General features: G+C 41.6%; 1 protein-coding gene across 2 annotated transcripts; it reads left to right on the forward strand.

Annotated features, from left to right (window-relative positions):
- Window positions 1–223: 223 nt before the first annotated feature.
- LOC116692057 (inactive dipeptidyl peptidase 10) lies at window positions 224–24534 on the forward strand. Of its 2 annotated transcripts, XM_032520045.1 has the most exons (25): window positions 225–417; window positions 5950–6064; window positions 7042–7137; window positions 7304–7398; window positions 8418–8489; window positions 12614–12666; window positions 13269–13350; window positions 13821–13941; window positions 14611–14765; window positions 15761–15858; window positions 16031–16154; window positions 16502–16543; window positions 16636–16740; window positions 17457–17548; window positions 18288–18335; window positions 19712–19830; window positions 19932–19979; window positions 20240–20338; window positions 20773–20839; window positions 22090–22284; window positions 22384–22438; window positions 22538–22637; window positions 22748–22806; window positions 22927–22999; window positions 23091–24534. In XM_032520045.1, exons 1-25 carry the CDS (start codon window positions 379–381, stop codon window positions 23306–23308), a joined length of 2370 nt encoding a protein of 789 aa, XP_032375936.1. In that variant the 5' UTR covers window positions 225–378; the 3' UTR covers window positions 23309–24534. The 2 variants fall into 2 exon arrangements, with proteins under 2 accessions (XP_032375937.1, XP_032375936.1); XM_032520046.1 differs by lacking the exon at window positions 22090–22284 and having other exon boundaries at window positions 224–417.
- The last annotated feature ends 694 nt before the right edge of the window (window positions 24535–25228 follow it).

A 25228-nucleotide genomic window follows, 5' to 3' on the forward strand; every position in this document is an offset into this window, starting at 1 on the left:
GAATTACTCTATTTATAAGATATAGGCTAGCAGCATAGACTATATATTTTCTATTATTAATATTAATATTAACGGTGTATGGCTGGCAGGCTGGTAGCCTACAGCTTTTCACTCAAGACTAATTTCTATAAAGGCGAATAAGTGAACGAGAGTCACCCGTGCAGAGAGAGAGAGGGAGAGAGAGAGAGATAGAGAGTGGGGGGAGAGAGAGAGAGAGAGAGAGAGAGAGAGAGAGAGGAGAGAGAGAGAGGAGAGAGAGAACCCAGTGAGGACAAACTTGCAAGAAGCAGAGCATGCAGAAAAAGCTCCGCAAGACAACAGTGCAGCAGCTCGGCGGGGTTTGAAGCTACAGAGGCAGCACTGAGCTTACGGATTACAATGATTGCCACAACTCAACAAAACATGACCACGGAGCTGGTAGGCCAGTGTGTGTGTGTGTGTGTGGTGTGTGTGTGTGTGTGTGTGTGTGTGTGTGTGTGTGTGTGTGTGTGTGTGTGTGTGTGTGGTGTTTGTGTGTGTTTAAATATATATATATATGTATATACAAATATATATATATATATTATATTGTTCTATCCCTAGGCTACTTAGATTTTGATTTTGATTTCAGATCAGTGTGTGTGTGTGTGTGTGTGTGTGTGTGTGTGTGTGTGTGTGTGTGTGTGTGTGTGTGTGTGGTGTGTGTGTGTGTTGGTGTGTGTGTGTGTGTGGTGGTGTGTGAGAGAGAGAGAGTGTGGATCTAGCCTGTCTTTGATGTGCAGTAGGGAATTCCTCATGTATGCCCACAATAAGATTATCCATTAGTCTTTTTAGCCATTTTGCCCATTTAGACTTTTCCGTCAAAATTCATCTGCTGGACAACCTGGACTCTGTAGCCTACACTGCGGTGCATGCTGGTGTGGTTACTCGACATCCACTCTTATATTGTCCTTCTGTCCCATGCAGACTTTTATAGCATAATATCTGCATCAATAACAATGCTGATTTTTTAAAAGTCTAATATTCAGATATAAAAATGTGTCCCGGCAGACAAATGTCCCCTCCTGCCTGGACGTGCACAGTGATAAAGAGGCTCAAACCTGTAGCCTTCACTGTATGATTGATTATCCCCTCTGCTGTGTAGGTGTATTGTTAATGCACAAATACTATGAAGCAACATCCTCTGTTTTTGGTCATGCTATTAATACTCATTAGCATGCTAATGATGATGCATAATGCACTTAATGAAATATCCTCAACGTAAAGGTTAGTTAACTCAGCTCTCCCATTCATGTGTAACATGCATGTCTGCTCCAATGTGACTTTCCCTGGTTTATTTGAAAAACAGTTCACCTATGTTTTATATTTCAGACGCAACTTGTGCAACTTAGTCTAATCATCAGTGGGTTAATGTAATATGGTGATAAATGCTTGCATTAGATGAAAAATCCCACTTTGATTTCAGTTGAAATTTACATGACTTATGTCTTATCTGTGCATAACTATGTAATATGCAGTGCTTCCTTCTTTGAATCAAACTTTATAATGCTGCATCAGTCATTGTTCTCTACAGTGCTGTGAAACAATTGAAAACCTTTCCAAATCAACTATTGCAGAGCTCAATAAACAGTCATCCTGGTTGGGAAAGGGTTTCAATCATGAGATGATTAGTACACCGCTGCCCTGCGGAAGAAAGTGTAAGAAGGGCAGTTAAACAACGTCTAATGGTATGCAATATAAGCATAGTGATGCTTTTTTTTTTTTTTTTATAATGTATTTATTGTTTGTTTTTCTAATCTTACACAAGAACAATAATTAATGACACAATACAGAGATATAACCAATCCAAACAAATGAAAAAATTACAAAATACAGCGCATGTCCAAAGAAATATATGGAAGGCCAAAGGAAACAGTCCACATTAAAGGAAGTAACATCACAGGTCACAAGAGCCTAGGTTCATCACATCCCTTGCATAGTAATCAAAGAATTTTCAGGTATAAGATGGTTTAAATAGGGCTGCCAGACTTTGTAGAACTGGTCCGGTTTGTTGTGCATAGTATTAGTCAAATATTCCAGAGAAATTAATTCCAATATGACCTAAACCAACCCTTAACAGAAGGGCCCTTATCATTAATCCACTGTGACATTTTATTTTATTCACGCAGCATGTTATATAACCTTTAGCCAGATCTAGTAGATCATGGTGATGTTTGTCACTCACATGGTGGTGTGATAAAACCTTTGAGAAGCATTTGTGTAATAATCCTGCAGCATTATTGTGTGCGGGCGGGTGTATAGACAATCTATTAGCTGCAGATGTCGCAACAGTCAATGTGTTTTATACTGTAAAGCCGTTAATGAGGCGTACATGGTTTACAGCTTGTCATGTCAGTTGGTTAGAAGATTGAAGGATTTATGGAATAATGTGGGTTGCCATTTGTGTCAGATGTTTGCATGACATAATATCAGATGTGCCGTGATACAGTAGGAGCAAAGAGCATCCTCAACACTGATGATGTGACAATATGACACAGTGAATTCTTATAGCGTATAGTGAGCAAATTATAGACATATTATTTGCTGATACAGTATGTCTGTATAGTCTCATCCTTGTGAAAAATCACATTCACATTCACATTCACCTCATATTTCACTGTAACACCATACATCATGTCACCCACCCGCAGCTCTCCCACGTGTGTTTTTACTGATGCTGCTTATTTCCTAAAGGCAGGAACTCTGTCACTGTGAGTACCTGGACATGCTGAGGAAAAAGCACCCTCAGAGCGAAGCCTTTTCTTCAGTCATTTCCTTAAGCGTGATGGGGAGCATGAAAAGAATAAGACAGTAGGGCAGCCATGCAGTATAGACGCTAAAGCAGCAGGTCTTTCATTTCGCAAAAGCTAGTGCTGCATTGCCTTTAGGGCAAAAAATCTGCCCAGTTAGTCCCATATGTTGTCTATATCTACTGTTTTTTAGTTTATTTTTTAAATAAACACTAAGGGAGAAGCGGTGGCGCAGTGAGTAGGTGCACATAAATGACTCTGGATGTGATGAAAGATAGCCCAGACATGAAGTATATCTCACCACTACAGCACCTTGGTTACATTTTCTTCCAACCACACTAAAGTTACAGCCTGCTTTAATGATGACCTTCATTATAAATGAGGCAGTGGGAGACATTGACAAGGTAATGCATACGTTTGTTACTTGCTAATCTACATCTGTCCCTTGTGAGAAATTACACCATATCATTAAAACAAGGAGAATATATGTTATACTCAGGGCCGTATGTGTCTGCCAATACATCTCGCCCATTTTTATGGTGGTGGTTAGTTTATTGATGTGTCTGCCTGTCATGTCAATAAACATCGTTGCCCGATGTTAAAGGGGGTTTTAGAGATATGCATATACAGAAGCAAAATCCCCAAAACAGCCTGCATTGGTTCCCTCATTCCTCTGCATGTGCTTTATTGAGGGATTCTCCATGCCTCAAAGACACAGAGGATGGAGTTAAGGAGGTCTCCAGAGCCTAATTTAGGAATTCTCCCCACCGCCTGGATTCTGCACAACCTAGTTGTGTTGCACGCTGTGAATATTGAGTAATTGTGTTTAAGTGTGGCTTGCTTTTTTAGCGTGCAAACTAAATCAATACAGCTGGAATTGTTTGATTCTGTGTGCAGTGCTCTGAGAAAAGAAGCCAGTTATCTGGGATATGTCTGTGTGCTGGTTATTAAGCGCTTCCTGTTTGATAAGTGTGATTCTTAAGTTGAAATGATAGAAAGGACAGAATAGGTCTCGGTGTCCAAAAAATCTCCTTCATAGCTGTATTCCCGCTATTAATTGTTTCCCTCTGGACCTTACAACTGTACAACTTATCGATTCTCTCATTTAGTTGAGTGAAATCCCTTCGGTCCGCTGGCAAACAGAAGAGCTCTCTCTTCTCTAATTTAGTTCTGCATGGTTTGCCAAAAAAAATCCTCTCAAGGGGATTCCTTCAGGTTTGCACTCTTGTACCCTTTGGTGTTTGACCATTCTGGGCTCAGGGGAATGATATTAGATATGCATCATATTATATGTAAGAGGAGGCTCTCACATTGCACACAGTTATTAGACGAAAGACTTGGAAATAAAACACTGTGATGGAATCAGTCAAGTGGAGGGATTTCATTTAAAATGTCCCTATCTACTATGAGATCCTAGAATCACTGCATAATTCTTTAAATGTTTTATGATATGTAACCATGAGACTTAACCATTGCTTTTCAGGGATTGAAATTGTATGCAACATATACAGTACATGTGCTTTTTTTTGTTAGGACTTTATTGACACAACAGCTGAAGAAATAAAAGGGGGGAGAGAGAGGGGGGGATGACATGCAGCAAAGAGTTCTTCTTAATTCTTTTTCAAATTTCAAAACAGTGAAATCAAACCAAAAGTGCTGATGATGCACAATGATTCAGTATTGAGTGTATACTCCCAAAAGCCTTCATACAGATGTAGGTTTCTTTATCTGATGGAAGGATAACGGTGGTTCACTGAGAGATTGTGGGCCGAGAGTGCAGGGGAACGAGACAAAACAGTGTTAGAAAAGGCCAGTAGATACACAGCCTTAGACATCAATCACCGCGCTTCCTCACCATGCACTGAGAGTTCACTTAAAGTCGTCTCTGCAGGTGCAACTCGTGGTGGTTTTAATTTGAACTGGCTATTATACAGCAGTCAAGGAGATCTATTAAAGATGAGACCTTGGCAGATAGAGCAGACCTTGTGTGTCTTCCATTCATCTCGGGTTTAAAGTAAACCTGCATCTTTACAAAAAGAGGTGAAAACATCTGAGACAAATTCTTTTAAAAAGTGTATGGAGGATTTTTAATCTTACATAAATGACACACAGAGGCTTACAAGAAAACGGAGAAACTTCTCTGCTTCGACTGCATTGACCTTTTACTCTTCAGTTCCAGCACAATTCACCATGGATCACTTATCTGAAATGTGTTTTTAATACATTTTGACTCCAGTTATGTAAGTGCATTCTCCGTTTTTAGCACTTTAATATTACACTATGTGCAGCACAAATTAGATGGTCAAGGAAGGCAAAGAAGCGTGGGCTATGTCTGTCGAGAGGAAGTGTTAGGTGTGGTGTAGCCAATGCAGATTCAGGGACAGCTGGTGGCACCCAGGGAGCGCGGAGGAGCAACAATCTGTTGTCCAGTGAGCATTGATTTCCTCCTTCCACCGCCTGCCTCCTTAAGGTCTGGAAGAAGGTGAACGGGACAGGCGAGGCTATAGGGTTCGAGCCAAAATGAAGGCTGCATTTTATAGCTGCTCTCCCACTCCAGCAGCCGTGCGGCTCCAGCAGTGCCAGCCACTCATGATGAGGGAGCGGAGTGCAGCTTGGGAACAGCATGCAATTGTGTTTAATTGTAACTGATGCTGATGCTTTGTTTATAATGAATTGTATAGTTATACAGTCCCATCTACTTCTCCTTATATTCAGTGCCTCGTTAACAACTTCATTCAGTGCTGTTGAATAAATCCTGATCCACCAAAAGCAGATGAAATAGGTAACAGCTTTTTCTATAAAAAAGCACTGTGTAAATTCAGGCACCACACATGTCATTATAACTTCTTCACCCATCCCCCTCTGCAATCATCAGGTCCATCAGTCTTGTAACAGGCAAACTGAGGCAATGCTAAAGACAAATTATGGGGATATTGCTGCTGCAATTAAAGTCTGATCTCTCACATATGCAACAATTTCACGCAGTTCTCATACGGAAAATGAGAGTAATTCACCGAGGTCTCTGGGATGCCGAAGACTGGTCTCAGTCCCCCCCTGAGGCTCACTACTGATGTGCCTGTTGGGGAGAGATTTCTGAGGCAGCGTGGAAATGAAGCAGCACTAATGTCCTCCTCCTCTGCTGTGCATTTATCACTGTGTTTGTGTGTTCTTTTCATATCAGGACCTGGGTAGTTCAGATGGTCCCCCGCGGAACTGGAAGGGCATAGGAATTGCCATGGTGGTGATCCTGGCTGTTATGTCTCTGGTCATTCTCTCTGTCATCCTCCTCACACCTGGTAAGAAGAGCTGTCTGAAGGAGTAAAAGCAGCAAAGAAGAGACGAGTTGTAATGTGGGGAATTATTTCATATTTAAGGAAAATTGCTTTCTGGTGCTTGTTTTTTTCCTGGCTCAGAATGGGCCTTTGTGGAGACACAATAGGCGGGGAGTCTTTTTGAGCAAGCATCACACACTTAATTTTTTGCATTCTGGTATATGTAATGCACCAATTTATGGTGGCATGCCTTTATTTATGTGAAGGGGAAAAACGGACGGTAAAACCCCCAGTGCTAGCTTCACGGCAGGGCGTTCAGGTCCAGCCAAAACAATGCAGCAGCTTGCTCATCAGCAAATTCTGCATGGTGTAAAATTTAGCGGCTGTGGATAAGAGGAGTTGACTGCTGGAAGAAAGAATTCTCTGAGTTAGATGATTGGATCAATACCACTTTTCCCTCATAGAGTATATACAGTATGAAGCTATAACCAGCAGCCGGTTAGTTACATCTTTACATTTTAAGTTTTCAAACCAAAGTGTAAAAACGACAATTCCTTATTTTATGGGGGAATATAATCCCTCATCATTAACCAAACAAGATATAATGTGTTAATTAGTGAGCTTTTGTGGTGGTGCTCGTGTGGGCTAAAAGGCAGATTTAGTTGTCTGCACAGAGCCAGGCTAGCTGTTTCCCTCTCCTTCCAGTATTTATGCAAAGCTAAGCTGACCAGCTGCTGGCTGCATAGCCTTATATTTACAGAATCAGTATGAGGATGTTGTCTAACACTCCACCAGAAAGCGAATAAGCGCATTTCCCAAAATGTCAAATTTTTGCTTTAAAGGAAGGCATTGGTAAAGATATTAAAAGGGATATTAAAATGCAAAAGAATGCATCCAAGCAGAAATATAGGCCAGGCTCCAACATGCTCAGACTTGGTTTTACCGTAAACATGAAATACCTTTTGATGAACTAATCAACTCTTGTCTCTTTGCCTCTGAAGATGCATCTAAATTGTTACTCCGCTCCCATCTCACTATGGAGGATCTGGAGAGTGAAGAGTTCAAAGTTCATGACCCCCGTGTGGCATGGTTGAACGGTAAGGAGCACTGTTCTGATCTTACTGCTCATGTCGGTTAAAAAACACTTTAACGATCACACCTGAACTCGAGGCACGGGGTTGTAGACCGAGCAGCAGTCTCTGTGGATTTAAGTTCACTTTAATAACACAGGGCCCTTGTCCTTAACTGTCTTAACCCTGTCAGAAAATGAAGTGGCTTTCCGCACCAGAGAAGGACACGTCCTGTCCTTCAACCTCAACAGCAACCTCACCTCGACTCTGGTGGACAACAGCTCCCTGGTGAGTTACAGTGACACAAGAGGACAGATTTTAGTATTGTTTGGCTCATATCCACAGACAGCTGGACAAATTGCCTGGCCAATACAGAGCTTCTGGATTGAAAGAAAGAGAAGCTGTAGAGTCCCACTATTCCATATCCCACACTTGAGACAAAAAAGGATTTGGCAGAGTGACACTATCAGCTCATTTCCCCCAAAATATGGCTGCTCTGTCAGCCCTCATCATGTGCCTTCAAAGAGAATTTTCCAAGTAAGGGCATCATCTTGAGCACCGCCTCTGCGCGCCACACTGACAGCCTTATATGGGTCATCACTGAGGAGCTTAAAGTAGGGTTGTGTTGTCAGGTTGAGCACAAGTCTCTCCTCTGGGCTGTGATATGGTCTGTGATATCTCTGCTGCTGTTGCCAATTCCAGAAAAAATATGTACATTCCTGTATGAATACCAAGTCGCACATGGGGTTTCCCTAAATAAATGAATGGCTGAGAAAATTTGAAATTGTAGCTACATATAGTGTAAATCGTTGACATTAGAGTTAATAGTAAGTGTGTAAAACATTTATTTAGGGAGCACTTTTTCAAAACCAGCAGATTTTAAACCAGCTCTGTGTCATCTTTGTGTGGGCAGTGTGTGTAAATGAGCAGCATGTGGTTTCCCTTCGTGACGCCGGTGCACTGAGAAGCGGAGCAATGCTGAGGTCGGCTGAGAATGGCGCCACAACGGGAAGCCAAACATCGATCATCTGCACACGCTGCCCACACTACCATGACACAGAGCTGGATTTACATCAGCAAAATATCTCTAAAACACCAAAGCGTAACCTGGAGCTTCCATTACCCTGGACGTGTCAAGAATGTTGTTTTCCAATGTGTTTTATAAAGTTTTGGGACAGATGGCAATGGAAACCGTGACGCTAATATTGTCACGCTGATGTGAAGCCAGAAGGAGACTTTGAGCACAACCAGGAACCTGAGAGGCCGTGTTTGAGGATGGGTCTAATTTTTGTTTTCCTTTTTTACAGGACCTGAGCATTACTAAATTCCAAGTGTCTGCAGACAAGATGTTCGTCCTCTTGGCGTATAACATTCGACCGGTAAGTTTTCTCTGAATGCCAAGTTGACTCAGAGTTATTCCAGAAAGCACCGTCAAGCTTTTTACCTTCAGACGACATTCAGGGTCATAACTAAGCCACTAATATCAAAGACACGCTATTACCGCTCACACACCTGCAAAACAGCAGTGACATGCATTCTAATCAGCCCCGAAGAAACATCAGAGAAAAGAAGCGAGAACATGAAGGAGAAGGTTGAGGACGTTAGTGTGTGTGTGTGTGTGTGTGTGTGTGTGTGTGTGTGTGTGCTGATTCTGCTACTGCAGCACTCTTTAGTTCCAAAAAGCCCCCCCCGTCATATGACTGGGATAACGGGGAATTGAATACTTAAACTGGCTGATGGGGGAAGGTGCAGGGGGTTAGACTGAGTGATCAGAGCGTGGGGTGGGGATCAAGGAGATGGAGGAGTGCAGTTGGAGCTGCAGTAATGAAATCGCCCTGCTAGTTCGGTAGAGAATTTTAATGAGAAGCCGACAAGAATCACAATGGCAGGTGATGGTTTCAGATAAGCTCAGGTCCTCCAGCTGTCCGACTCTGTAAATACACACACACCAGTAATAGCTGAGTCTTTCCTCAAAGGGCAGGCAAGTTGTGTAATGTGCAAGTAATCAGCAATGGAAGAAAACAGAATTAGGTTCAAATGAAAGCCCATTTTCCCCAGGTTTTTATTAAAAACCTGAAAGCCGATTCTGCTGCTCTCTGGCACTCTCATTCAGTCTCTTTTTTTTCTCTTCTCTTTAGAGATCTACGTCTGCTTTAATCACTAAGCCTACGTATTGTATTTTCTCTTTGTGGGGGTGGAAATGGGGAAAGAACGGGGAAATGTGCCTGTTGCTGTGTGACAGCATTGGTCATAAACACAGTGCATCCAACCTAACTGCATTATTGAGTGGTTAACATCCGTTTAATCTCGTTTTTTTTGCATGTCTCTGTAGAGGAGGGCTCAGATCTTCGTCCAATCTGTGGGTTGATTGATGCCATTAGCATATTGCCTTTGTTGTCAGCAGGAATTTGTTTACTCTGATCTGTACGCTCAGTTTGTGTACACACTCTGCAGCTGAGCACACCACCTGGAATCCTTTGTATATATTTAGAAATGGATATGTTTGTGTGAGTATGGTTGGCATTTTGGTCGGTCTTTCTAGCACCCTCCTTCTCTCGCGCGCTCCGTCTTCCTCACCCTAACTCACTTTCTTCTGTCTATCCCTGGGGGGATTTGTGCTGACTGAAGCAGTTTGCACCAGGCGAATGAGGAGAGCGGCGGGGAAAGCCACTTGTGATGAAGAGAGGTGGGGGGGGAAAAATGTGATATGCACCATTTGCCTATAGATACACTGCCCAGTTGAAATCAATCAGTGGTATCAAAGTATGACAGAGATGCTACAAGGAGAAAGCTGCAGTGAAGAGAAATGGACGAGCAGCCTTTGGGTGAAGTTAAAAGGCTTCGCTGGATTTTGTATTAGCTCTGGAGGCTTTAGGGAGGGTTTTGTGCCTGGTGGGTGAAAATAAATGGATTTTGTTAAGAGGGTATACATAGAAGTGAATTGGGGATTTGGCCACATAGGAACAAGAGAAAGTAAAATGTCTTTCCTCAAAGCCTGTTTGAATTAAACCGGTTTGTGTGTAAGAGGAGACCACGACAAAGAGAGGCAAGACGAGACCTGCATGATTTTATAAAGAGTGATGGCAAGATAGTTTAGAGGATATGGAGTTTTTGGGGATTGATGAGTGGAGGCAAATGGGCCAAGACTGCAGTTTGGGGACAAATAAGATGCCATCGGAGTCGTGTCTGCACTCTGCAGCAATCGCTGATGGGTGCTGGTATCAAAGGCAGCGCATAGTGGAGCTGCTAAGAAGTGCTTGTGAGGCAGGAACAGTGTTGGGAAGGAAGGATGCTATTATCTCTGGATTGTGTCTTGCAGTGTACAATATATCCCAGTATCTGTGCTCATGCAAAAGGGTGTTGTAGTCTCTATAAATTCCCTTTGTCACGTTATCCAAAGCTATCTTCTAAATGTTTAATCTGTGTTTAATGCCCCCCAGCCCCTTTTTGGCGTCATGGATTGGGAGGATGCGGGTAGTAAGGGGGGGGGGGGGTGGGGGTGAGGAGCAGAGCAATCTGGAGGATTTATGATATGTTACTGGCAGTCACATTAGAATTCAGTCTGTCTCTCCAAGACAGATGCTCTCATTCTCTCCTTCTGTGTATCACACAGACACACACACACACACACACACACACACACACACACACACACACACACAGACACAGACACACAATAACGTACAGTCTCTGCCACATGCTCCACCATGTTAAATCAAGAGCAGAATCTCTGGGTTCCTTGACAAATCATAAACAGCTGATTGAATGTGACACACACACACACACACACACACACACACACACACACACAGACACAGACACACAATAACGTACAGTCTCTGCCACATGCTCCACCATGTTAAATCAAGAGCAGAATCTCTGGGTTCCTTAGCAAATCATAAACAGCTGATTGAATGTGACACACACACACACACACACACACACACACACACACACACACACACAATAACGTACAGTCTCTGCCACATGCTCCACCATGTTAAATCAAGAGCAGAATCTCTGGGTTCCTTGACAAATCATAAACAGCTGATTGAATGTGACATACACACACACACACACACACACACACACACACACAAACACAATAAGGTTCAGTCTCTGCCACATAGTCCACCATGTTAAATGAAGAACGTGGTGCTCACAGCGATGCTGCCACCCTCAGTGTTACTCAAGACCGGCCCTGATCGCGTGTCAAATACCTGTCAACTGGCTGCACCTCGGCCCTCTTTGCATCCTTTCCTCCCTTCCTGTCTTTGTTTCTTTCTCTCTATCTCCAACCCCTCACTTTTTCCTGTAGTGTTGGACCAATTCGTCCCTTCCTCTTCCTGTCTTTGCAATTATTTTCTGTTGAAACTCTAACAGCTGTTTTCCTACACACGCCTTTGCCCTCTCAAGTTCAGACTCTACACCGCAATCAGATTTTCAATTTCATTGAGATGGCCTTTGAAGTTATTTCCCCTCCTTCATCCCAGCCGCTTTACTCCTGCGTCACTTCTTCCATGCATTTTCTAACAACACACATACAACGTGAAGGAGAAATCCAATTTCCCTGCTAAATGTGCTGTATAGAGGATGTGACATTTCATTTCTTTAGGGAGTGTTTGTCCAGTAGGGTCCAGGCTTTCAGAGGCCAGTGAGCCTGCTTCCAACCCCTTGCATGAGTCAATACATTACTGAGAATTCATCAGGTAATGCTGTGATCAGTTGCAGTTCACACACACACACACACACACACATATACACATTCATTGATTCCGTTCGCTTAGTCTTCTTCAGCTTGTTCATTTAATTATTCATCGAGCTGCTGATGCTTGAGTCAGGGTTGCGACAGAGTTGCCAGCCACAATAGATCTCAGCGGGAAGGATATTAACTGTAATGATGCTATTTAATAAGAAGGTCTGTCTTAGTTTTTTGTGCTTTCCTTTCACATGTCATGTCTTTAACATTGTCTCTTTAAGTCAGTCTTAAGGCTCCCCATGATCCAAACTTCTGTTATTTAGATGTGATCGCAATAATGATGTAATATGCTTGAAATGGCTGCCAGTGGTTTAATGACTCAAATAAATTAAGTGTATAAGCTGGGATCAGCTCAGTAACAATCAAAGCAGTGTTGTACTGCATTGACACATACAAATTCTTTGCTACTGCTTCTTTTTTTAGGTAAAATGGTAACATTAAATGAATAATAAACTATTATTAATAACAATAATGAACATTTTATTGTCAAATTTTGTATCATAATGCTGCTGCCCTTTAAAAAAAAAAAAGCAATAATCTACTTTGGTGAAATTAGAGAATGTTACCACAGCTTCTTGTTTCTTACCGCTTAATTGTAAGGTTGGCCTTAGCAGTGTCCTTCATAACCTTTGTTCCATTTGAGTTTCTTTATACATGTGAACGAGCATGTGTGAGCACTGCATAATGTGTGTATTCATCTAAGTGCGGCACACCTGTGTGCATGATATCCTCTACCTCTTTCAGGTGTTCTCTCAGTCCTTCACAGCCTCCTATGCTTTCTACGATGTGGCTAATGGGTAGGTGGAATCCTGAATGCTAATGCATGGGCTGCACTGGGCATGAGCGTCACCAATGCAAGCAGACCCGCGGATTGAAAAACGTCCCCCAGAGTGTGTCTCATCGAACCTGAGCCTCATGTTTCTGTCAGACATGCATTCATTCATCAGTATTCTTTCCAGGTTCCATATCCCAATGTAAGGTGTGTACTGCACTTCAGATTTCACTGCCTGAGATTCATATTCAGCATTACTGTGTATGGGGGGGGGGGGTCTCTGTGGAGGATCCCTGGAGCCTCTGAGAAATGGATCTGAAAAGAATTTCAGGAGGACCTGCAGAATTGATCATTGCCTGAGTATGCCTTGGAGGAAAATGTGTGCCTGTCCTTAGGAAGAAAATAAGTGCAGCTAAGACTATGGACAAAGAAATGTTGCATGACCCAACTCCATTCTCTGTTTTGTCTTCCCCCTCTCTGCATCTTGCTCTTTTTTTGTCCTCACAGTACGGTGTCTCTCTCAAGCAAAGCTCAAGGCCTGGGCATGGATGGACCCCAGAGGGCTCTAAACAGGACACTCATCCCTGAACGGAGAGGCTTATGTCTGAGTTTTTGTGTGTGTTCCAGGGATCTGCTGGAGCTGAACCCTCCAGAGAGAGAGAAAGCAGTGCTACTATATGCTTCCTGGGGGCCTCAGGGGAGCCAGCTGGTAAGCCAGACTCATTACCTTGATCAATAGGTTGCTGTGTCATCTGAATCAGCTACACCCGTCAATACGATAAGGAGATTTTCTCAATCTTTACAATCCATAATGATAAAATTCTTTGACATTATTTTTCTAATGATAGCATCAGTGGTATCATCTCTCTGTCATTATGAGATGAACTCCATCTTAGAAGTTATTGCAGAGACTGTGTTGCCATAATGGGGTTGTTTCACACTCGTAATACAATTTGTGTACCTTCACTGTAATGTAATTTGCTTTCGCTGCAATGTCGGCGCTCGTCTGCAGCATATTAACTGGCAAGTAAATATGCATTGGCTCTCAATTGTGTGTGCGTGTGTGCTGGCCGATGATTTATTCACTCTTGGACGGCATCAGGGCTCAATTTAGGCAGCCAGCGATGAAGCTCCCAGCCGTACAGCCTTGATTATGGATTGGCACTGTGTGTCTGTCAGGCCTACGTGTTTGAAGGAGATATCTACTACAAGCCGAGTGTGACAAGCAAAGCCCTGCGTCTCACAACCACCGACCTGGAGCAGAATGTGGTGAACGGGCTGTCTGACTGGACTTATGAAGGTAGGAAGTATTCCAGCACTAAACCCTTGTGTTGTCATCCCGTCAAAATTGCAAGTCAACATTTTTGTTGACGCTTTTTATCTATGTTTTCAACTTTTTCTTACATTTTTGTCCCTTTTTTCAACACTTTTGATGCTTTTTTTCAACGTTTGTCACTTGTTTTTTTTTTACATTTTCAACACTATGTAACACTAACTTATTAACTTTAGTTTTACAGTTATTTTTATGAAATTCATGGTCAATAAACCTCAGTTATAAGAAATTACACCTAATGTTTGAGTTAGAAAAGCAGAAATTAGGAATTAGTTTGACCAAAATTAAAGAAAAGTATATTGATGGATAATTACAGACTAGAATATGTCAACTTTTACTCAATACTATTTCAAAACCACTTCAATTAGCTTTTCCAAATGCTATAAAATTGAATAAGACCCCCCAAAATTAGATTTGTACTTGCCAAGGAGCGTTGGAATAAATGGAATGGAATAAATCATGTTATTTTTGGTAGTTAAAAAGAACATTGATATAGGAAAACGGGTCAATGTGACCCGAGGACAACATGAGGGTTAAGACCATATAGTCAAAAATCTGCAAGCTGTCAACAGTAATCATGAACAGCAGGTGTATGCTTGAGTTTGATATAAAAACACACACTGTCTTTTAATACAGAGGAAGTGCTCTTGTCATATGTTGCCCACTGGTGGTCTGTGGACGGGGCCCGGCTGGCGTACCTCACCATCAACAACTCTGCCACACCTGTGATGGAAATACCTCACTTCTTAGGGGGTCTCTACCCCTCCAATGTGCTCTTTCACTACCCAAAGGTAAAAATGGATTGAAACAAGACTAGAGTCTACAGCCACATGTAGCGTGTGTATTTTCTTTGTAGGAAATCCCCACCAATCGGTCCCAGATTGTCGCAGTTAGAGAGTAAATGCTGTAAACATATTCTTTGTTAATCTTTACAACCATTCCCTGAAAGAACCAGACATGTTTGTATTGTCGCGCAATCCAAATTGAAGGTCGTTCTTTCCCAAAACGAACAGTTTTGCAGGAGCAGGAACATCCAGTTGAACATCAAGCGGTGCTACGAGTTATTTAACCCTTGTGTCGTCTTCCCATCGACCAAAATCGACCTGGCTTGGTTTGCCTGTTATAAAGCATGAAGTATCCTGTAAAATTATTCCCCATTTTTGTCTTGTTACGTCTTCTTCTTTCAACTTATTAGCCTTGTTTTACACTTCTGTTTGTATGTATGGTCACTGCACCTCATTTACATGAAATGATGCCAAATCTTTGGGTAAAATTAGTCAATATTCTAGTATTGGTAAATAGTAAGATCAGAAGAACATATGTTTATGTCTTAGTAGAGATTTTGAGACCAGGGTAGACCATGAAAGTAGTGATCCTCAATAATTATTTTCGTTGTGCTTGTTATTTTTTGGGACATTTGGAAACCTATAGTTCTGATATAAAAACCTCAAAAAACGGGTCAAATTGGACCCAAGGACAACACAAGGGTTAACTCAATAACTTTAAAACTTTGACATGCTAGTAGAGCTAGGGGTAAAGTTCAGGAGATCACCAAAGTTAATAAAATTTACTTTCTAGATAATATGGATATCTGCACCAAATTTCATGGCAAATAATTAAACAGTTGTCGAGACTTCCCAGTCTAGACCAAAACGGTGGACCGACAGACTGGCCTCGCCTGCTGCGTGGCTAAAAGGATTTGCTGAAACATACCTTTTTTTTTTTTACATTTTACGTACAGTACTTTAGTTTATTTGGTCATGTTTGTCTTTTTGTTGTGTCCCAGGCTGGCTCAAGTATCCCATCTGTCAGTCTGTTTGTGGTGAATCTGTACGGTCCAGCTCACACTCTGGAGATGATGCCTCCTGACTCCCTCAGGGCCAGGTACATCTTTGTGAATGTAAAATAAGAAAAAATAAGATTTTAGATACCACCTTTCAGATATTATTACCCATGTCCAATTTCCTCTCCCCTTCACTGAATCTTCTTTTTTTCATCCCTCTGTACCACTTTTCATTGCTTTTCCCATGTATCATTTTCTGCATCGTGTCTTCAGAGACAGCTACATCTCCATGGTGACTTGGATCAGCAGCACCCGCCTCGCAGTTCGTTGGCTGAACCGTGCCCAGAACCAATCGGTGCTGTGCGTGTGCGAGGCGACCACCGGGGCCTGCTCAGAGGTTAGTGGACATCACTTGTTCCACTTTAGTAATCGACAAACGGCCTCCGCTGCAATATACGCCTTTAATAAAATTATGCTTTCATGCTGTGTTGGGAGTCGACTGGCTGGATTAATATTTAAGGTCATTTGCTGCATGAGAAGGATTCCCAGTGATGTACTACACTATTTCTTGGCTTGATCCCTTTCTGTAAATCCTCATGGATTTCAGTTACACATTGCCAATGTTTTAGGATTTCTACATTTAATACTTAATAAACTTAATAATCTTTATTTCGACCACGCTATTAGCTTTGGAAATGGTGTAACTAATACACTTCTCCATGTTGTGGGATTCCTAATCAACAGAAACACAAAATGGCCATGGACCTAATGCAAAACCAACGACAGGTATGTATTGCTCATGTTTCATAACACCTGTTTATGACACCTGTTTATATCACTACTGTCTTTGTATTTGACTCAGTATTTTTCGTCATCAGGACGTGCCGTTGTTTTCAGCAGACGGCGCTGTGTTTTATACAATCCTGCCAGCAAAACAGGGCGCTCGGGGAGAGTTTCACCACATCGCCAGTCTTTCAGCCCAGGTCAGTTTTGAGGGCAGTTAACTTCTACTCCCTCAAGTCATCCTTGAATACTTTCTGACAAAATTGGTTGTTAACGTTTCAGTGGGGGCCACAAAAAAGTGTGATTACAGATCTCAGCAGCACAGACCATTAAGGTCTGGTTTGCTTTTAATCTCCTCCTTCGCCTCCTCCTCTCTTATTGTTGTTACTGTGTCCTTATTGTTCTCCCTAATTACTTAAACACTCCCTTTACCTAGTCATTTCCTTCATTAATAATCTAATTTCTTTTTGCCCTTATTAATATGGAAGAAAAACAATTCAGTTCTTTTCAATTTAGTAAGTTTTCAACCCCAGCAGAGAAAAAAAAAAGATAAATGATGATTTTTTGTTAAAGAAACATATACAGACAGGATTGACATTGTGTTTCTTTTTTAAGTGAATTTTACATAAAAAAGGGCATTAAGTTTAATAATTGTTGGGTAGTGAAGTCTTACACCTTTGGGCTCATGCAAATCATTAGTGGCTTTGGATCCAATCCAAAATTGTCCCTTCTGTGTCTTGCCAACATTAGTTCCACTGTCACGATGACCAATTGTTTAAAAATAACTGTTCTGAACTCTCTCTGGAGCCATCAGGGCCTTCAGTGTGTTTAACCTTCCGGTGAAACATCTATTTTTATTCTGGATGTCTCCCGTCTTCTTCACTGCTCTTCCTCTCTGTTTCTCTGTGTAACACAGCCTGCCATCCCCTCCGTCCCTCCTCGCTTCCTGACATCAGGCAGCTGGGACGTCAGCTCGCTCTGCGCCCTCGACGAGAAGGCTGGAAAAATGTGTGTGGAGACAGGTTGCATCACCTTCCAGCGCCCCTAACAGCTCGCAGCTCCTCACTATAGAGTAGAATAGTGGTTATATCTTGTTATAAGCTGAGAGCTCAATTCTAGACGTGTCGGCTACCAAACAACAAACTCCTTTGTTAGGTCAGACTCCGGGTGAATGGTACACATAACACTGTCAATCTAAAAAAAAACTAAAAGTAAAATGTAGCAAATTACTTTGGTTAAAAGGTCAAAAGGAAACGGCTTTAACTCTGACTTTGCTTGTGGCAATGCTTTGCCACTGAAGAGGCTGAAGTAAAACTTACACTTGAACAGAGATTATCACTTAAATCTGTTTTCATCCTGCCGAGGGCAGAAACTCCTCATGAACCTGAGGTGTGAGCATCACACTGAATCAAGGAAAGCCAATTATAGATCAAGTTGTTTGCAGCCCCAACGCCCATGGGTGGCTCTTTACCTCCACGCACACAAGTTGTTCTGTCTCACAGTACTCACATTCATATAGAAATGATGCTTTAATGCACATCTGCTTCACAATTGATTTAATTCCCCATCACTAATGGTGCTTTACAAATTAAAGGGCCTTTTATTACCATGCTGAAGTATGTACATCTGTTCTTGTCATGAATTATTAAAATCTAGTATAATTATGATGAAGTTAAGATACCCCAAAGGTGATCTGCAGTCATTCAGTAGTGTCGAGTAACTTGCTGTGTGTTTTTCTCATCATCAGCTATTTCCTGAGTGCAGAAGAATCCAGACAAAGCAGACACCTTTACAGGTAAACCCGCTTCCCTGTGAAAGGACAGATTTCTGTACAAAGCTATACACAGACTCAAGATTGACATTATCCTGAAGATTAAATGCCCTGTGGACTGGTCACTTCGGATTTTCTTATTTGTTGTGTAATCTTTGAGAGCTGCTTTTTCAGTTGCGGTCCAACTTTATCCCAAATATTTATAATATCTGTGTGGTATGGCCAGGTTTCTGTGGTGCTTTGAGCTAAATGCTAACATCAGCATGGCAACATGCTCGCAAAGACAATGCTAATCTTCTGATACGTAGCAGTTTTTTTATGTAGCAGGTATAATATACAACCTTGAACAAAGGTAGTTTAGCGTGTTAGTATGCTAACATTTGATAATTAGCACTAAACACAGAGTGCAACTGAGGCTGATGGGAAAGCCATTAGTTTTGCAGGTATTTGGTCAAGGTCACCACAAAGTAATCGACAAATTGAAAATAAATGACCCGATGGTGGCGCTAGATGAAAATGAAATGTCAGAGGAAGTTGTTAAAATTCATCCTGATGGGGACATTAATATGTCTGAACCAAATTTTAGGGCAATATATCCAGTAGTTGTCAAGACATTTCACTGCAAAACCACAAGGGGCTTCACAAAAGTCATTAAGATTCATTGTCTGGTAACCATGTTTGTACAATATTTGTGCCAATCCATCAATTGTGATACTTCAGTGGATTGCTCGTCAGGGTTCATCCTCTGGGAAGTGTGGATATCTGTACAAAAATTCCATACCAATCTGTCAATTATATGTTGAGATATTTAAGTTTGGACCAAAGCATCCCTGGAGCCACGCCGCCACATGGCTAAACAAGTGTACACTATTGTGTTGACATGTGCATCTTTATTCTTGTGTGCTGTAGATGCTCGAGGCCATGAGCTTTGTGACAAATGTTTAACGGAAAAACAAAAACCTTCTCAGGGAACGAGGACCCTCTGTCCTGAGTCTTATGTCCCCCTCTGTGATAAACACACACCTCTGTTCCCTCATCTACCTCCTAGGTTTCATATTTTTTTATTAGCTTACGTAGCTCTGGGCTCCAGGAGATAGCACAATATTTTGGAGGCGGGACAGGGGCTTGTTTAAACTTGGTCTGTGATTCATCCTGGATGAAATTTGTAAGCAGCGGAGTGGAGAGGGTCATTTAGAGACTTGACACGGCCTAGCAGAGCAATCTTTTATCTCCAGCCTTATTGAACGCTATTTGTTCCTTAAAAGTCAACTGCTGTTTATCTTAAGACACTGACACTTTGCCTTAATGCCTTAGCATTTAATTGACTCTCTCTGGAGCAAATCAAATAGCTTTTCTTCTTCAAATGTGTGATCAATAACCCTTTTCTGTTTTTTCTCAAGTGTGGACCTGGATGGAGTGTTCCAGCGCCAGTGCATCTCCTGTAACCTCATAGATGGATGTCGCTTCTTTAAAGCTCAATTTAGCCCCAATCAAACCCACTTCACCCTCTACTGTCTAGGTGAATGCCATATGAATACAGACACGAGCAGGGAATATGCTTTCAACCTTCACGTTGCAGACAGTTGGTTGTAAAAGGTTTTCTTTTGCAAAATCCCCCAGGCCCAGGAATCCCTAAAGTGACAGTTCACAGTACAAAGGACCCCTACAGTGAGTGTTACATCTGCATACATGTTTACCAATGCTATAATCCCACTAATGCACAGGCACACACAGGCTTGTTTGCAGTTTCCAAACAACGTCCTGCAGAGGGCAGTACATTAAAGCACACCAGAATGTGGAATCACACTGCCCTCTGTCTGTGGCTCTCGGCTAGAGCTGTTAACATGAGGATGATACAGACATGGCAATCAGATGTGTCTGTTTTGATGTTTAGGATTAATAATCTGATACAGTTTTCTCTTCTGTAGGATATGTTGTCTTGGAGGATAACAGCCCTCTATCTAAAGCTCTGGAGGACAAGAGGCTCCCTGAGACTCTGTTTAGGACACTCCCGGCAGACAACCATGGTACAACAAACAAACCACTGGCTATAGTTTACATGGTTTGACATTTGGGAAATTGGCCACCAATACAAGCATTCACAGATCACCTTGAGAGCCATCCTCAAGTAGTCAAACTATTTTAAGAAGCGCCGGCTGCAAGTATTTCAGCCTCGAAGGGACAAATATAGTTAAGTACCAACCAATTTCTCTATTTGGTGATGAGGTCATTAGTGTGAGTCATGCCTGTCTTGAGGGGCCAGCGCCAATTATTCTGTCAGATTGTGGAAATGCATGTTTGGTCATGTTTTGTTCAAATGAAGGAACACGTCTTTTTTTTATAGATCATTTGAATGTGCTTCAGAGGTTCAGATGTATTTCAGGCAGAGGCTCTAAATGTAGCAGCAATCCTAACATGCCTATGGACATTTGACCTTGTTGAACCCGTTTGCTTTCCTTAGATGTACACCTGAAGCTATCTCTACCGCAGGGTTACGAGGCCAACCTGCACCCTCTCCTCATCATTGTGTGAGTGTCTCTGACGAAGCTAACACTCCTGTAACACCGATGGCTCAATTTACAGATTCATGTACGCATTTACAGACTTGTTCACACATTTGTCTACACATTTACAATTCTCAGTACACTTGACAATCTGAATACACATAACCAAAATTTATTTGGCACACACCGATTCTTAATGCACATTTACAGATTCCTGTACAATTTCACAAATCTTGGTGTGCTTTTAGAGATTCTTTTACCCATTTACATATCTGATTACACACAGACGGATTGAGATACACGTAGTTGCACAACTCTCCACACATTTGCAAATAGTTTTGCAACAATAATGGCCCTATAGAGAATCCCGCCGTCATAGCTTCCTTCTGGCTGCATTACACTCCCAAAATCATAATAAAAATAGACTATCCTCTTTTTTTTATTCATTTTTATTTAACCAGGTAAGACCTTAATAACAAATTCTTATTTAAAATGATGGCCTGGCAGAAGGCAAAGCGTCCAAATTTAAAAAGACAGCAGCACACTCCAAACGTTTCCAACACATTCATACATACTTACATAGAATCATAACAAAGATTCCATGTGACAAGAAGCATTACACACTGTAAAGGACATAGAGTCTAGCACACAAGCATCGGGCAATACAACAACAAAGCAAGCGTAGCAAACACAAACAGTGAGACTAACAGGCGAAGCAAAGAAAGCAGCAGCAAATGAACAAAGACATTGAAGGCATGAAGGCATTCACGGTGTTGCACTTGTTTGCATGTGCAAGAGAACAACGGATGTTTGTGTAAAGAATGGAAAAAAAGAGCCTGAGGGAGAAAAGAACCTGCTTTCTATGTCACCTCCCCCCACCTAGGGATATTGCAGCATAATAGGCTGCAGTTGATATATTGTCTTTTTGGAAAATTATCAAAATGTCAGATGCAAACCACTGAATTTTAAAGTGAAAAAAGGAGGTTTCAGATTTTAAAAAAGCATTTTTTTTTTAAAGAATACTGGTACTTTAAAGGTACCACAAAACAAAACAGGCCCACTCTTAAAAACCTGAGCAATTTTGTACCTATTACTTATGGAATCCATGTTATGGAACTATTTTTCTTAATTTAAATGAACCATTCTAGACATTTAGCTTTTTTGTCTTTAGAGTCACCTGTTGTGCAACCTATGACCCCCCTAGCCTTCTTTTCAACTCTTCCACGCCCACCAACTGACACCATACTCGCTGACCCTGTCTGTCTGTCGCTCAGGGACGGCGTTCCTGGCTGTCAGTCAGTGACAGAGGAATTTGCTCTCGACTGGCCTCAGGTCCTCTCTGGCACACACAATGTGGCTTTGGCATGGGTGGACGGCAGGAGCGGGGTTGGCCGTGGACAGAAGACCACCACTGTGGATCCACGCAAGCTCGGCTCAGTCAGAGTCAAAGATTATCTGGGAGTTGTCGAGTCAGTGCCGTTACGCAACAACACAAAGCTTTATGATTGACTCGTAAAAATGATGCCTCTGAATTGGTTAACTGACAGGATTTTATGATATTTCCGCAGGTTGTTGATGCAACTGCCTTATATTGACGATCGTCGGATGGTCCTCTATGGAAAGGTTACAGCATTTGTTTTGTTTTTTTCAGGTTTAACAAATCAATACTCCTATTGAAGTCAATATGCGTTCATTTTAGCACTTTTCTGTTTCTCCTTCCAGGCATTTGGAGGTTATTTGACTCTCAAGATGTTAGCTGCAACAGATAAACTCTTTCAATGTGCAGCCGCTATGGCACCGGTAACTGACTTCAGGCTTTATAGTGAGTTTAAATCATGTCATCAAACTATTCAAGCATTGAGTTTGTAGAAATTGTGATGCAACCGCGGCGCAGTTCATGTATTTGAGTAAATGTTATTCCACTTTTGCCAGGTGCTGCATTCTCAGAGCGGTATCTAGGCCTTCCAGCGAAGGAGGAGCACGCTTACTCTGTGAGGCTGTGGATATACACTTAGTTACAGTTTTATTGCCCAAAACTAATGCAGTTTAACAGTTTCAACAAAAACTGTGTACTTAATAAAACACTCATATTGTGATGTATATGTCTTCAGACTACCTCTTTGCTGGAGGAGGTTAACAAGCTAAAAGATGAGCATTTCCTTATTCTACATGGAACTGCAGATGGTAAGGTTTTGTTCAATTTCCTGCTGAGTTTAGGAGGTTAATATTTGCGTTTATTTCTTCACCTCTAATTCGTATGTGTGTTTGGCCAAAGCGAGGGTACACTTCCACCACACTGCTGAGCTCCTGAGCCGACTGGTGAGGGTGGAAGCCAACTACTCACTGCAGCTGTACCCAGACGAGGGTCACATCCTGAGAGAGCCACGCAGCATCCAGCACTTCCAGCGGACAGTGGTGAACTACCTCCAAGGCTGCTTGAAGCACAGCAACCTCCTAGATCCTGTAGAGGATCCCGAGGAAGAAGATGATTGAGCCCAGAGCCCCTTTTCCATGCTCGTGGAAGGACCATCTTTGGACTGTATGCCATTTTATGCATTAACTTGGGACGGATTACTAGGCACAAGAGCACAGGAGTGGGGACCAAACACATCAGATCACCTCCTACAACTTCTGGAAAAATTTACTGTACTGTAAACCTTGTTGCACTCAATTAGTTCTGCTCTTGTACTGTATGGTTGAGGCCCTGCTTTTTTTTTTTTTTTTACAAAATTCACTTGAGATGTTGTGGACTAAAGGCTACTGATTCTGCCAAAGGTTTACAAAGATTTTAAAACATGCATGTCGTAATGGCTGCATGATGTGGATTAGTTTACATCGCATTTTCTGTTACACAGGTGGGTAGACATTGCAAGACTTAAAAAACAACCTTATCACAGGACTACAGGATCCCATTCAGATGTATGCAGATTCCAGTCATACACAATTAAACAATATGGAAAGTTCTAAAACATACTCTAAAATATCTAAAGATAAATAAGTCCCCCCTGCTCACTGCCGTGGGCAGACTCCAAGATCTCTGAGATGTCATCGTAGGGCGACCGGATAGCTCAGTTGGTAGAGCAGCTGTCCATATGTAGAGGTTTACTCCTTGTTGCAATGGGCCAAGGTTTGTCTCCGACCTGTGGCCCATATGCTGCATGTCATCCCCCCCCTTTCGTATCTTCAGCTGTCCTGTCAAAAATAAAAGCTGAAAATGCTCAAGAAATATTTGTTAAAAAATATTTCTTTTTACACAGTGTCTTCCCAGCTAAAATGAAGTTAAATGAAGCATATGGATCATTCTAAATGTGCCACATGCATTTAGAGGACTTTATCCACTGGTTTTATTAGCATTACTTGGATCATGTGATTACGAATGAGTGTGCAACTTTACACCACAAGCTCTGATTCTAGGGGGATTGCAAGAACGTCCATGTAGGTCTGAACTATTTACTGTTTGTGTACAGTGTTTCTGTTTTGGTACATCTTGGCATTTTGAACATTTCCTGTGTATTGTGTTTGGACAAACTGTTGAGCCTTATCTTACAGTCCACAAAGTTAGTGGACAGTGGGCTTGAGCATCAAACTATCAACCAAACCGTACTGGTAAACTGCATGCAGTTGGTTTGAAACTGAATGCCCTTGACTCTACACGACCGGCTACTCCTTTTTGCCAACAGTCCTTGAAAATAAAGTTTGAACTTCATGTTTTACAGCAACAATCTAGTTTGTCTTCTTCACTTATCATCTTGGCTGTCTAACATAGCCATTTGAAGGGATAATTATGATTATGACAAAGCAAATTCTTATGATGTGCTAACACTTGGTAAATACTGACTGATCTCTGCAAGAGTAAAGTCACAGAAAATAGCTACTGCTTTAAATGGAAAAATTATAGAAGACACTGGCCACTGATATTAGGTTCAATCAGTGTTGGCAGATTCTAAATGAGATAAATGGGTGGATTGTGAGAATCCCAAAAATATACAATACAGATATAAATAAAGATGCAATTTAGGATTGGCAAATTTCAGTGGACAATAAAGAATATCTATCTATCTATCTACATTTCTATCTATCTATCTCCATTTTAATGTTGCTCATTTATCTTGCTACCACATTTTCAGGGGTAAAGTTCAGATCCTGTTGTACTGGAGCCACAGCCAAGATGCTATATAACTGCACCTGTGCAAAAGGAATCCCTGTTACATAAACCTGATAAATAAAGATTAGTGTAGATGATAATCCTTGTCACATTAACCACGATACGTTTTCGTTAACTTTATCAACAATGCAATCAGTATTACAGTAGTTTTGCTTCAACTGAATAAAAAAGTTGGAAGACTTTGTACAGCTCGTTCTTGAACCAACCCTGATCTGTAGCTGTCGTCACCATGGATGTATTAAGAGAAC

This window comes from Etheostoma spectabile, chromosome 7 (assembly GCF_008692095.1).
Source record: "Etheostoma spectabile isolate EspeVRDwgs_2016 chromosome 7, UIUC_Espe_1.0, whole genome shotgun sequence".
NCBI classification, from domain to species: Eukaryota; Metazoa; Chordata; class Actinopteri; order Perciformes; family Percidae; genus Etheostoma; species Etheostoma spectabile.